The sequence below is a fragment of the Bufo bufo genome, chromosome 1, assembly GCF_905171765.1.
Source record: "Bufo bufo chromosome 1, aBufBuf1.1, whole genome shotgun sequence".
Lineage (NCBI taxonomy): Eukaryota > Metazoa > Chordata > Amphibia > Anura > Bufonidae > Bufo > Bufo bufo.
The window spans coordinates 547,877,982-547,891,669 of NC_053389.1; the positions used below are offsets into that span (position 1 = coordinate 547,877,982).

The 13,688-nt window shown below is 41.6% G+C and overlaps 1 protein-coding gene across 1 annotated transcript; it reads right to left on the reverse strand.

Moving 5' to 3' along the window:
- Positions 1–11,219: 11,219 nt before the first annotated feature.
- On the reverse strand, positions 11,220–12,942 carry LOC120985755 (posterior protein-like). Its single transcript, XM_040413880.1, has 2 exons — positions 11,563–12,942; positions 11,220–11,240 (listed from the first exon to the last, which is right to left on the reverse strand). Exons 1-2 carry the CDS (start codon positions 12,940–12,942, stop codon positions 11,220–11,222), a joined length of 1,401 nt encoding a protein of 466 aa, XP_040269814.1.
- Between the last annotated feature and the right edge of the window lie 746 nt (positions 12,943–13,688).

Consider the following 13,688-nt stretch of genomic DNA (forward strand, 5'->3'; position numbering starts at 1 on the left):
GTCCATAAACTATCACACCCTCATAGGAACCTCAAACATCTCTCCTAACCACCATAGTTACAGGCCCTAACCCACCTTTTCAGCCTATCACTAATCACTGTATTCTTCTCTTCCTCTTTAAAACATGCTTCCATTACACCCATACTTAAGATGCCTTCCCTGGACCCATTTTTTTTTATCCAGCCACTTCCTCATCTCACTACCCTCTTTGCATAAAAAACTGCTAGAACAATATGTCCATCTCGACTTGTCTTCCCACCTCTCATCCCACTCACTTTTTGATCTACTTCATTCCAGCTTTAGACCAATCACTCCACTGAAACAGCCCTAACCAAAGTTGCAAATGATCTGCCAGCTGCCAAACCGAAACGTCATTACTCTAGTATCCCAGCACATCTATCAGCTTTATCTTCATTCTTGTCCTCCTACTTCTTAAAACTCAAGATGGACGAAACAGAATTCATCATCTTCCCACCATGTGACTCAGCCCCCTATCAGACCAATACATTACAGTTAACAGCACCACAATATCCCCTGTCTTACAGGTTCACTTTGGGATAACATTTGATGCCTTGGGATAACATTTAATTCTGCCCTATCTCTCAAGCCACACATCCAGACCTTTACCACTACATGCTGCTTTCAACTCAAGAAGCATTCTTGTATTCGCTCCTTGCTCACCCCTGAGTCAATTAAAATGCTATTGCACGCTCTCATCATCTCCCGTCTGGACTATAGCAACATCCTCCTCTGTGGCCTCCCATCTAGCACTCTTGCCCCCCTCCAATCTGTACTCACCTTTGCTACCCGTTTAATCCACCTCTCCCATCATTCCTTTTCTGTTTCTACCCTCTGATAAATTTTCATTTGAAAAAAAGGATGTCTTTTTAGTTTTTGTACAGCTTACTCCAAGTTAAGCAAAAAATGAAAGCTGTATTAATAATGTATTAATAGACAGCCCTAAGTTTCCTGAAAAAAAGCCCAAAAAACTATTTAGGTAGCCAATATATATATATATATATATATATATATATATATATAATTAGAAGAAAGCAGGACTGCACTCCAAGTAAAGTGAAAAATCAGTGAAGCTTTATTCACCCATAACTTTGGCAACTTAGCGACGTTTCGGCTCACAAGAGCCTTCTTCCAGCATAGAAACAGTGAAAAATGGCAACATATAAAGGCAAGTCTCAAGTGACTAGCCAATCATACTGTGATTACAATCATGATTGAATTAAATACATGTGGTACATATAAACAAAATACATGTGCATAAAGTGACAAGTGAATGAGAGATCGATATCCCAAGAATACAATCCCTGCGATCGATCATATAATAAATACAAATATACATTATAAAGTGCATAATTATAAATATAAAGTGCATAATTACAACGGATGGAGATCATAGAAGTCGCACCTCTAGATGGAATGGCGCCGGCATACACTATCATGTTTCGTTGAGCGTCTCAGTTACTTCGTTGCGCATGTCCAAGTTCGCGTCATCATCTCTGTCAAAGCGCTTACATTCGACGCATGCGCTCTATCTCAGTAGCATTGCAGACACCATTTTGATATGGGGCAACCTTGCCCAACAATAACGTAAGTGCCATTCATGCCTACCTTCATCAAGCACAACGCTTTCCTGCATAGTACATTAAGCCGCAGTAGGTGCATCCTACATAAATCAGCAAGTGGAGAAGGTACCAACTCTCCCGAGCTGGATCCTATCCACGGGATGGGCTATGCCGGAGGGAAACACGTCAGTGTGTCCAGCCGGCACTGCCAAACTACTTGCTGAAAATAACGCAGCCATAAGAAGGATGATGACGCGAACTTGGACATGCGCAACGAAGTAACTGAGACGCTCAACGAAACATGATAGTGTATGCCGGCGCCATTCCATCTAGAGGTGCGACTTCTATGATCTCCATCCGTTGTAATTATGCACTTTATATTAATAATTATGCACTTTATAATGTATATTTGTATTTATTATATGATCGATCGCAGGGATTGTATTCTTGGGATATCGATCTCTCATTCACTTGTCACTTTATGCACATGTATTTTGTTTATATGTACCACATGTATTTAATTCAATCATGATTGTAATCACAGTATGATTGGCTAGTCACTTGAGACTTGCCTTTATATGTTGCCATTTTTCACTGTTTCTATGCTGGAAGAAGGCTCTTGTGAGCCGAAACGTCGCTAAGTTGCCAAAGTTATGGGTGAATAAAGCTTCACTGATTTTTCACTTTACTTGGAGTGCAGTCCTGCTTTCTTCTAATCGTATTGTTGGGGCATTACCGCTGCCTCTTTGGATTTTGCACCCGACTCCTGGTGGTGCTCCCGCTGGATTTTCTTCAGTATATATATATATATATATATATATATATATAGTATTTTTATTTTCTTAATTCCTGGAGAACCCCTTTAATGACCCTAACTCTTATTATAGACATATACACTCACCTAAAGAATTATTAGGAACACCATACTAATACGGTGTTGGACCCCCTTTTGCCTTCAGAACTGCCTTAATTCTACGTGGCATTGATTCAACAAGGTGCTGATAGCATTCTTTAGAAATGTTGGCCCATATTGATAGGATAGCATCTTGCAGTTGATGGAGATTTCAGGGATGCACATCCAGGGCACGAAGCTCCCGTTCCACCACATCCCAAAGATGCTCTATTGGGTTGAGATCTGGTGACTGTGGGGGCCATTTTAGTACAGTGAACTCATTGTCATGTTCAAGAAACCAATTTGAAATGATTTGAGCTTTGTGACATGGTGCATTATCCTGCTGGAAGTAGCCATCAGAGGATGGATACATGTTCTCATTCTGTTTATGCCAAATTCGGACTCTACCATTTGAATGTCTCAACAGAAATAGAGACTCATCAGACCAGGCCACATTTTTCCAGTCTGCAACAGTCCAATTTTAGTGAGCTTGTGCAAATTGTAGCCTCTTTTTCCTATTTATAGTGGAGATGAGTGGTACCCGGTGGGGTCTTCTGCTATTGTAGCCCATCCGCCTCAAGGTTGTGCGTGTTGTGGCTTCACAAATGCTTTGCTGCATACCTCGGTTGTAACGAGTGGTTATTTCAGTCAACGTTGCTCTTCTATCAGCTTGAATCAGTCGGCCTATTCTCCTCTGACCTCTAGCATCCACAAGGCATTTTTGCCCACAGGACTGCCGCATACTGGATGTTTTTCCCTCTTCACACCATTCTTTGTAAACCCTAGAAATGGTTGTGCGTGAAAATCCCAGTAACTGAGCAGATTGTGAAATACTCAGACCGGCCCGTCTGGCACCAACAACCATGCCACGCTCAAAATTGCTTAAATCACATTTCTTTCCCATTCTGACATTCAGTTTGGAGTTCAGGAGATTGTATTGACCAGGACCACACCCCTAAATGCATTGAAGCAACTGCCATGTGATTGGTTGACTAGATAATTGCATTAATGAGAAATAGAACAGGTGTTCCTAATAATTCTTTAGGTGAGTGTAATATATATATATATATAGTATATAATAAGAGTTAGGGTCATTAAAGAGGTTCTCCAGGAATTAAGAAAATAAAAATACTTAAATAATACTTTATTAGAAATATATTCCCAAACACCTTTCATTAGTTAGAATGGCTTGTTTTATCTAAGGAGCAATCATTAGGAGAAATAAAATGGCCGCCATCCTATTAGTACACACAGAACCTGTCCTAATCATACAGCAGGACAAGTTACTTCATACCCCTGGGGTAAAGAGCTACCTCATCCTCCTCTCTGCACTACTTGTCAGGGGTTATGATCCTGAATACAGCTGATATGATCTACAGCTGAATATCTGTGGGAATGGATGAGGAGACATGAAGTACAGAGAGGAGGCAGGGATGTGACTAATGAACAGCAGCACTTGTACAATACGCAGTCTCCATTACCACAGCCCCACAGTCTGTCCTGTTCATCCTCTCTGTACTTCATGCCTCCTTATGAACTCTATTCCTACAGAGAGTCAATTGAAGATCTTATCAGCTATATTAAGAATCATAATCCCTGACAAGCAGAGCAGAGAGGAGGATGAGGCAGCTCTTTACCTCAGTGTTGTGAAGTAACTTGGCCCCCATGTGTGATTCGGACACGTTTTGTGTACACTAATAGGATGGTGGCCACTTTGTTTCCCCTGATGATTGCTCCCCAGACAAAATGAGCCATTATAACTAATGAAAGGTATTTGGGGATATATTTATAATAAAATAATGTAATGGATCTCCTGGCACCCGACTGGGTACCTCCGTTGATGGATGCTCCTAGTGCTTCCCAAGGGCTCCAAGCACTCCACTTGACACTGTAAGCACTGCCGACCCCACAAACCATTGCAGCTTGGTTGGGGTCTCGCCGTCTCCTACCCACCCTGGACCTACAAGGCTCCACACTCCAGTGGGTGAACCTCTCTTCCTTCAGCAAGCGAAGCAGGAACAAGCTCTTAAAAGAGCTCAGTGATTATAGCCAGGGGAGTATATAGCATATAGCAATTTCCAGTGTACAGTCGTGGCCAAAAGTTTTGAGAATTACATAAATATTGGAAATTGGAAAAGTTGCTGCTTAAGTTTTTATAATAGCAATTTGCATATACTCCAGAATGTTATGAAGAGTGATCAGATGAATTGCATAGTCCTTCTTTGCCATGAAAATTAACTTAATCCCAAAAAAACCTTTCCACTGCATTTCATTGCTGTCATTAAAGGACCTGCCGAGATCATTTCAGTAATCGTCTTGTTAACTCAGGTGAGAATGTTGACGAGCACAAGGCTGGAGATCATTATGTCAGGATGATTGGGTTAAAATGGCAGACTTGACATGTTAAAAGGAGGGTGATGCTTGAAATCATTGCTCTTCCATTGTTAACCATGGTGACCTGCAAAGAAACGCGTGCAACCATCATTGCGTTGCATAAAAATGGCTTCACAGGCAAGGATATTGTGGCTACTAAGATTGCACCTCAATCAACAATTTATAGGATCATCAAGAACTTCAAGGAAAGAGGTTCAATTCTTGTTAAGAAGGCTTCAGGGCGTCCAAGAAAGTCCAGCAAGCGCCAGGATCGTCTCCTAAAGAGGATTCAGCTGTGGGATCGGAGTGCCACCAGTGCAGAGCTTGCTCAGGAATGGCAGCAGGCAGGTGTGAGCGCATCTGCACGCACAGTGAGGCGAAGACTTTTGGAAGATGGCCTGGTGTCAAGAAGGGCAGCAAAGAAGCCACTTCTCTCCAAAAAAAACATCAGGGACAGATTGATCATCTGCAGAAAGTATGGTGAATGGACTGCTGAGGACTGGGGCAAAGTCATATTCTCCAATGAAGCCTCTTTCCGATTTTTTGGGGCATCTGGAAAAAAGCTTGTCCGGAGAAGAAAAGGTGAGTGCTACCATCAGTCCTGTGTCATGACAACAGTAAAGCATCCTGAGACCATTCATGTGTGGGGTTGCTTCTCATCCAAGGGAGTGGGCTCACTCACAATTTTGCCCAAAAACACAGCCATGAATAAAGAATGGTACCAAAACACCCTCCAACAGCAACTTCCTCCAACAATCCAAAACAGTTTGGTGAAGAACAATGCATTTTCCAGCACGATGGAGCACCGTGCCATAAGGTAAAAGTGATAACTAAGTGGCTCGGGGACCAAAATGTTGACATTTTGGGTCCTTGGCCTGGAAACTCCCCAGATCTTAATCCCATTGAGAACTTGTGGTCAATCCTCAAGAGGCGGGTGGACAAACAAAAACCCACTAAGGCCTCTTTCACACTTGCGTTGTCCGGATCCGGCGTGTACTCCACTTGCCGGAATTACACTCCGGATCCGGAAAAACGCAAGTGTACTGAAAGCATTTGAAGACGGAACCGTCTTCAAAATGCTTTCAGTGTTACTATGGCACCCAGGACGCTATTAAAGTCCTGGCTGCCATAGTAGGAGCGGGGAGCGGGGGAGCAGTATACTTACAGTCCGTGCGGCTCCCGGGGCGCTCCAGAATGACGTCAGAGCGCCCCATGCGCATGGATGACGTGTCCAATGCGATCACGTGATCCATGCGCTTGGGGCGCCCTGACGTCACTCTGGAGCGCCCCGGGAGCCGCACGGACGGTAAGTATACTGCTCCCCCACTCCCCGCTACACTTTACCATGGCTGCCAGGACTTTAGCGTCCCGGCAGCCATGGTAACCATTCAGAAAAAGCTAAATGTCGTCTCCGGCAATGCGCCGAAACGACGTTTAGCTTAAGGCCGGATCCGGATCAATGCCTTTTTAATGGGCATTAAATCCGATCCGGCCTTGCGGCAAGTCTTCAGGATTTTTGGCTGGAGCAAAAAGCGCAGCATGCTGCGGTATTTTCTCCGGCCAAAAAACGTTCCGTTCCGGAACTGAAGACATCCTGATGCATCCTGAACGGATTTCACTCCATTCAGAATGCATGGGGATAATCCTGATCAGGATTCTTCCGGCATAGAGCCCCGACGACGGAACTCTATGCCGGAAGAAAAGAACGCAGGTGTGAAAGAGCCCTAATTCTGACAAACTCCAAGAAGTGATTATGAAAGAATGGGTTGCTATCAGTCAGGAATTGGCCCAGAAGTTGATTGACAGCATGCCCTGTCGAATTGCAGAGGTCCTGAAAAAGAAGGGCCAACACTGCAAATACTGACTCTTTGCATAAATGTCATGTAATTGTCGATAAAAGCCTTTGAAACGTATGAAGTTCGTGTAATTATATTTCACTACATCACAGAAACAACTGAAACAAAGATCTAAAAGCAGTTTAGCAGCAAACTTTGTGAAAACTAATATTTGTGTCATTCTCAAAACTTTTGGCCACGACTGTACATGTCTCACTTATCAAACAATATGTGCTTACAAAGAGGCTGTAGAGTAGAAGTGCAGAGTGCACTTAAGGCTTCATGTAGCACCTGATAACGTGCTGCCCTTGTGTGTAGTTTTCTTTGAGCAATTGTGTAGAGTGGCTGATCTTGATCACTATTTCTGATAAGGGGGTAACACTTTCTGTGAGCAGACCGAGGCACTGTAAGCTGGACAAACCGAACAATGTTGAAATGGCATTTCTTAGTTTGTAAAAGTTGCACAGTGACCCCATAGACAAGAGGACCCACTGTCATCTTAATAGCAGCTACTGTGCATTAGATTTCATGTAAGGGACTGATCTCATGAATTTCTTGGCTCAAGAGTACTGGTGGTTTGTTAGGTTGCCATCACACATGGCAGAATTTGCCGCAGAAATTTTCTAAGACTGAAAATCCCATCCATTCACATAAATGAGGCTTGCAAAAATCCATATGCTTGCTGCCAATACAAATGAATAGAACTGATTTACAGTCGCAGATATTTTCTGCAGCAGAATCTGCCATGTGTGAAGGATCCTTTAGGCTGGGGCTTTCAGTTGAGCTATTTCAGATCTTGAGGCCCATATGTTGTTCTTGCACAGGGGCGCTGTCTGCCTCTGCCCCTGGTCCAGAGTTAGGACATACCTCCCAACTTTTGAAAATCGCAAAGAGGGACAATATGTGCGGCGCGCATCGCGACAATTATTTTCATACTAGGCCACGCCTCTAACTCCGCCCAAAGCATTATTACTGACTCTGTCAGAAGTGCAGCAGCTGGGGATCGGTTAGGGGAGTATAAGTTCCTTTATTTTTTTTACATGTGGAGCCCCTGGGACAATTTTTGTTCTTGTGCTTTAATATCCATTTAAATATTAGCTCATAAATCATCAGATTATAGATATTTTAAGGTAGAAATTGCACAAAATAATGAAGTTCTGGTCTAATAAACAGGTAGAAACCATACAGATAGTTTAGTAAGGAGCAATTTAGTAAATTTATTAATACACATTTATGCATTCATTCCCCAAGTTAAAAAAAGAGGGACATTCAAGGACCAAAGAGGGACAGAGGGACATGGGTCAAAAAGAGGGACTGTCTCTCCAAAAGAGAGACACTTGGGAGGCATGAGTTAGGGTACAGCCACATGGTGCGAGAACTGGGCAGCCATGCAAGAAGTGGCGGAAATTTATTAACTCTTTATGAATAGATTGTTTATTCAGCATTTATTGTTAATGGCAGTGCAATAACCCGAAAACTACACTACCATTAAGGACTCATGCACACGACAGTATTTTAGATTTCATATACGGACCATATTTTGATTCCGTATATGGAACCATTAATTTCAATGGGTCCGCAAAAGATTTGGACAGCACTCTTTGTGCTGTCCGCATCCGTTGCTCCGTTCCATGACCCCGCAAAGATTATACATGTCCTATTCTTGTCAAGAATAGGCATCTCTATAATGGGCCTCCTGTTTCATTCCGCAAATTGCGGAAGGCACGCGGGCAGCATTCGTTTTTTGCGAATCCCCAATTTGCCGACCGCAAAAAACGGCATGGTCGTGTGCATGAGCCCTAACAATGAATGCTGAATAAATACACCACGTGTAGAATGTGCTCTGTTTTACGGGTGCCTTAAATTACTGAAGAACAACTGTATCTTAAGTCAGTATTGGATTTATTTACAAATAGGGATATACCTACATTCTAAATATAATTAAGGGAATGGGAGAGGGGGTTGGAGGGGGTCAGCATCCTTGAGCTAGCTACACCATTCTCTCTCTCAGTCACACATGCCATGGGCTTTTCTCTGTACTCAGAACACTCCTCTCCAGCAGGTCTCAGCGAATCACATTCTTCATTGTAGAGTTCAGGAAGACTTGTCTTGTCCCAGAGGTCACCATTGTTCCTATTTGTAAGCTAGGTTATTGCAGGTAATTACACAGGAAGAAAGTTATATCATATACCCCTGCCATATCCCAGCATGTATGTCCTTGCTGACACAGGTGTGGGCAGTAAATACCAGCAGGGGGTCGGGCTTTCCCCAGGATGCGACAGTCCTGGCAGATCTTCCTTTCATCAGTGTCCTGCCCCAAGAACCCTTTGATGGTCCTCATTTGCATATCAAGCAGACCAGGGCGGATTCAGTTCCAGATATCAAGGAACATCTTTGCATCAAAGCTGTATCATAGATGTCAATTTTATCGGTTCCAACATTCCCTGGTCTTGTGCCTATTGGCACACACAATCAAAAAATAAACCACAGAAACTTGATATCTGCATTACTCCAGTCCTGCGAACTTTCCGGCATTGCGGCCTTTCTTCGGAAACAGTTTCTTCGTCAACATGGGCAGGCATAGACAGAACAGGAACCCATTCATTTAACAGTCACACACTATTCATTATGGATATTAATAAATAAATAACAAGTCACCAATATCCCTCATGATAATCACAGGAAAATCTACATATCCTACATTGATATCACATACAGTATATAACATTACACCATGCTAATTGACTCGATCCGTTAATCAGATTGTCATTTAACTACCAACTAGTCTTGCTTGTCAGCTGCCTTATATAACTGGAATATGGGCAAGCCCACTTTAGCACTATGTGGCAGTCTGTGCATTGCGAAGGTCCAATCCAGCTGAATTCTACTTCTCACAAGATCTCATACAATAACAATTAAAAATCAAAAGATACATGATAGATGTATATATGTCTAATACAGGTGATTCTAATGTACGTTGTGCTCTATGTTGGTTATTACGCATAAAGTGAAACCTTGGACTTTTACCCATAATGCCGTACTCTGCATGATTTTAAACTAGACATGTGAAAATTCAGGCCTCATTCATGATAATCGAGTACACCATTTGAGTAAATTAATCACCAACCACATGCTACAAATGTCTGTCATACACATTAACAATTTCCATAAGGCTGAATAATTTTTCTTGTTGGTCATTCTGCCTTCTTACCCCTGTATAATAGGTGCTGCAAGAGACCTATTATCTGGCTATTCAAGAAGATTGAATAGACATGGCCATATCAGACTACGGACAATCAGCTTTTAGAACTTCAGTATGGCTTATATATTGATAGGAACTTCTGCTTCCTTCATTTTCCACTCACTGATTTAATGGTGCAAGTAAGAGGAAACAAGAAAACAAAAAGATCTCAGCAATATGTTGAATTTATGCAAAACAACCACATGTGTTCTTCTATTGTCCATGGCAGGCCTTCCCCCATGCAGACTTCTAGCTGATGTCTGTGCGCATTTAAATGGGGCACTGTCATCTTGATTCAAATAATGCCACACCTCGCAAAAAATACCAGTCACTCTTTTTTTGTTAAGCAGTGTCTAAGATCTATCAATAACTATGTACAAGATGAACGCTACGAATGTAGTCCAATTGCCACCACAATATTGGGCTGCTGCTACTTCTCCAGGGTCCCAAATTTAGATATGTAATTTCGCCTCATTATGGATCCTGGAAATAAAAATCAAGAGCAGTATCATTATTCTTAGCAGTCAATACCTTTCTACACCTACATGTAACCTCATTAATATGCCTAGGGGCGGTAATCTAACTTCATCCTAGCTGGGGGGCATTTGTAAACCACACAAAAACAAAATAAAAACAAACAAAAAAAAACATGGCTTCTTAGTGTAACTATAATTCTTTCAAACACATTCCCCCATTTGGTACCATACTACACTGGTACCATACTAACTAGAACATGACCAATCTGGTGAACAACTTTGAAGTTTAGTGCCTACCCAAGAAGTAGGTCTGTATATAAAAAGAAAAAAAAATACAACAACTTGTTAATTTAAAAATTTTAACAAGGAAAACAAATGCAAAGGTAGAAAAGAAAAAAAACTCACATAAAACAAGAAAAAAATATTCTGCTGGCCTTTAACACATCACTCACAGACAGACACATACTAACACCATCTCCCAACTCAACTTTTGTTCTAGTGTGTGAAAAAAGACATCTTCCTGTGAGGTCCATTGAAAGAGCAAATGCTATTTACACCTAAAACACAAAAAGTCATGGGGGGGTGGGGAGACAAAAAATACATTCACATCACAAAGGTACAGTATACATGACTGTTTTAACCAACAAATGCCTGACTGTTATTTAATTGTTTGCAAACAATTACTAATTATTGAGCTCATGATACCACGTGGTGACTATGAAGACCTTTTTAAATTTATCTAATTCTAGACTACATGTAGCCAGTACCACTCCACCTAAACCCTGTGAACAAAGCAAAAACATTAGTGTTTAGCCAGCTTGACTAAGCTGCCTTTAGTGGCTCCTGAAAAAGAAACACAAAGACAATTATTACACACAATTATTATTACAGTCAAATCCTTATTCTCTAAGCCTTGTCCTGTTATCTGTACGGCTAGAATATAAGTCCCATATTCTTCCTAAACTAAGCAGGCATTGCTCACAAAGTTTGCCATATTTTTTATGAAAAATGGTAATGCTATTTGGGACCAACTGCATACCAGCCAAAATGGGAGATTAGTCCAGGGTGCAAACATTGGTATGCTCGTCCCCCATGGCTGTTGGCTATTCGGATGGTGGGGGCCATTGTTATCTGTAATCTCCTCCTTTTGCCCCTCAGCATTTACTGACTCCCCAAGGCTGTTATCCATTACATCAGGCTCCTGTGGTATGCTTTCCTTGCCCTGGGTGGATATACTTTTATCATCCGGTATCAGGCTGAAAATATCGGGGGTTCTACAAAATCTCTGAATGTGCCCTGGTCTGTGACATTTGTAACACCTGATGAATTTCTTCCTTCTTGTACCTCTGTTCACTACTGATATATCTGCATCTGATCTATAACCATCACTGGATTCTTCACACCAGTCTCTAAGTATATTGATAAAGCTCTGGTATGAATTGGCATTTCTGAGGGCAATCCTATTAGGATAGTTCACATAACATATATTGGCCATTGAGTATATGAAGCCTGAATCATCAGCAGACATATCAGGACAGTTATACACACTTCTGTACAGTGAAAGATATTGGTTACAGAACAATATAGGGTCATCTCCTCTTCTAAATCTCATTCTTTGTAACGCATTTATCCCTCTATCATCACGACTCTTTAACACACGCTGCAGTTCTTTCATCCTTCCCTCTGCATCTAAGTTGTCATTCTCATATGCAGATACCTGGGCTGCTAGAGGTGCTGGTACCCAAGCCCTTAGAAGAGAGCATGCATCTTTATCAGTCAAAGTGTATTTCTGTACAATAGCCTCAAATTTATTAGACAGGCACACGGGTGACTCCAGTGTATTAAACTCACCCAGAATCTGGCACAATGTAAGTTTTTCATTAATTGTGAGTACACTAGTGCCCTCCCCTAAATATCCAGGAGCATTTGCTAATGCCACCTCATTGGATGTATTCACATCAGTGACAATACAGATATTGGCTGATGGACACTTTTTCTTCCGTTCATTGAGGGATAATATCCATTGCTCCTTTCTAAGTAGCTGGGAGTTTGCATCTTCCAATTTCCTCTCCAAAGACATTACCAATTCCTCCATATGAGATAATTTTAGTTGCAATGAACCAACAAGCCTACTCTTCATATCAAAGTTTGCATTGCATTGTTCCAATTGTTCTTGCAACTCACAATTTCTTTCGGATAAATTGCACACAGTAGCCCTCAAGTCATCCATTTCAACACTGGAGGCAGTTGCAATGCTACTAAGATTATCTCCAATTTTCTCTATCTGCTCTCCAAGATGACTCCTTTCTGCTCTCCATTGCTCCCCCATTTGCTCAGAAATTTCTGTGATTCTGAGCAATACCGCAATTTCGTTAGCCAATTTCTGTTTGTTACCTTTCTTTGTAAGTGGTCTACTCTGCAGCTTGTCATTATGTTGCTGACACTGAGACAACAACGCATTAACTTGACTCTTAAGAGGTTCATCTGCACATGAATGATATTTGGCAGAGGCATATTTCTTAACATAACTATAGGCCAGTTCCATTTCACCAATGTACACTCAACCCAAGATACAACTATTAAAATAAAAGCTATTGTACTGCCAATACACACTCACAAGTGAAGACAAAGAACCAAACTTTTCAGTGTTCCCACAATGTCTTTACATACATGCACACACTTAGTCTGAACTCAAGTCAAGATTCCAAACAAGCACAAATTGTTCCTCTACAGGGAATCCACACTTTCCTCTGCTTTAACGTTCATTAACATACAGCATTCAATACTTTATCCACTATTACAACTCCACATACACTCAAGGACAACAAACAATTAGAACTTTTGCATATCCAATGAATAACTCACCACACTTTCAATCCTTCTACGAAGTCCAAGATCCAGCTGACTTCACCACGGAATCTGTGCAAAAGGTCTGGTCTGTTCTTTCAGCAATTCCGTCTTATAGGTTCTATGTGGATTTAGGAATTTCCACACTCTTTCTGGGGTGCCAAATGTAGAATGTGCTCTGTTTTACGGGTGCCTTAAATTACTGAAGAACAACTGTATCTTAAGTCAGTATTGGATTTATTTACAAATAGGGATATACCTACATTCTAAATATAATTAAGGGAATGGGAGAGGGGGTTGGAGGGGGTCAGCATCCTTGAGCTAGCTACACCATTCTCTCTCTCAGTCACACATGCCATGGGCTTTTCTCTGTACTCAGAACACTCCTCTCCAGCAGGTCTCAGCGAATCACATTCTTCATTGTAGAGTTCAGGAAGACTTGTC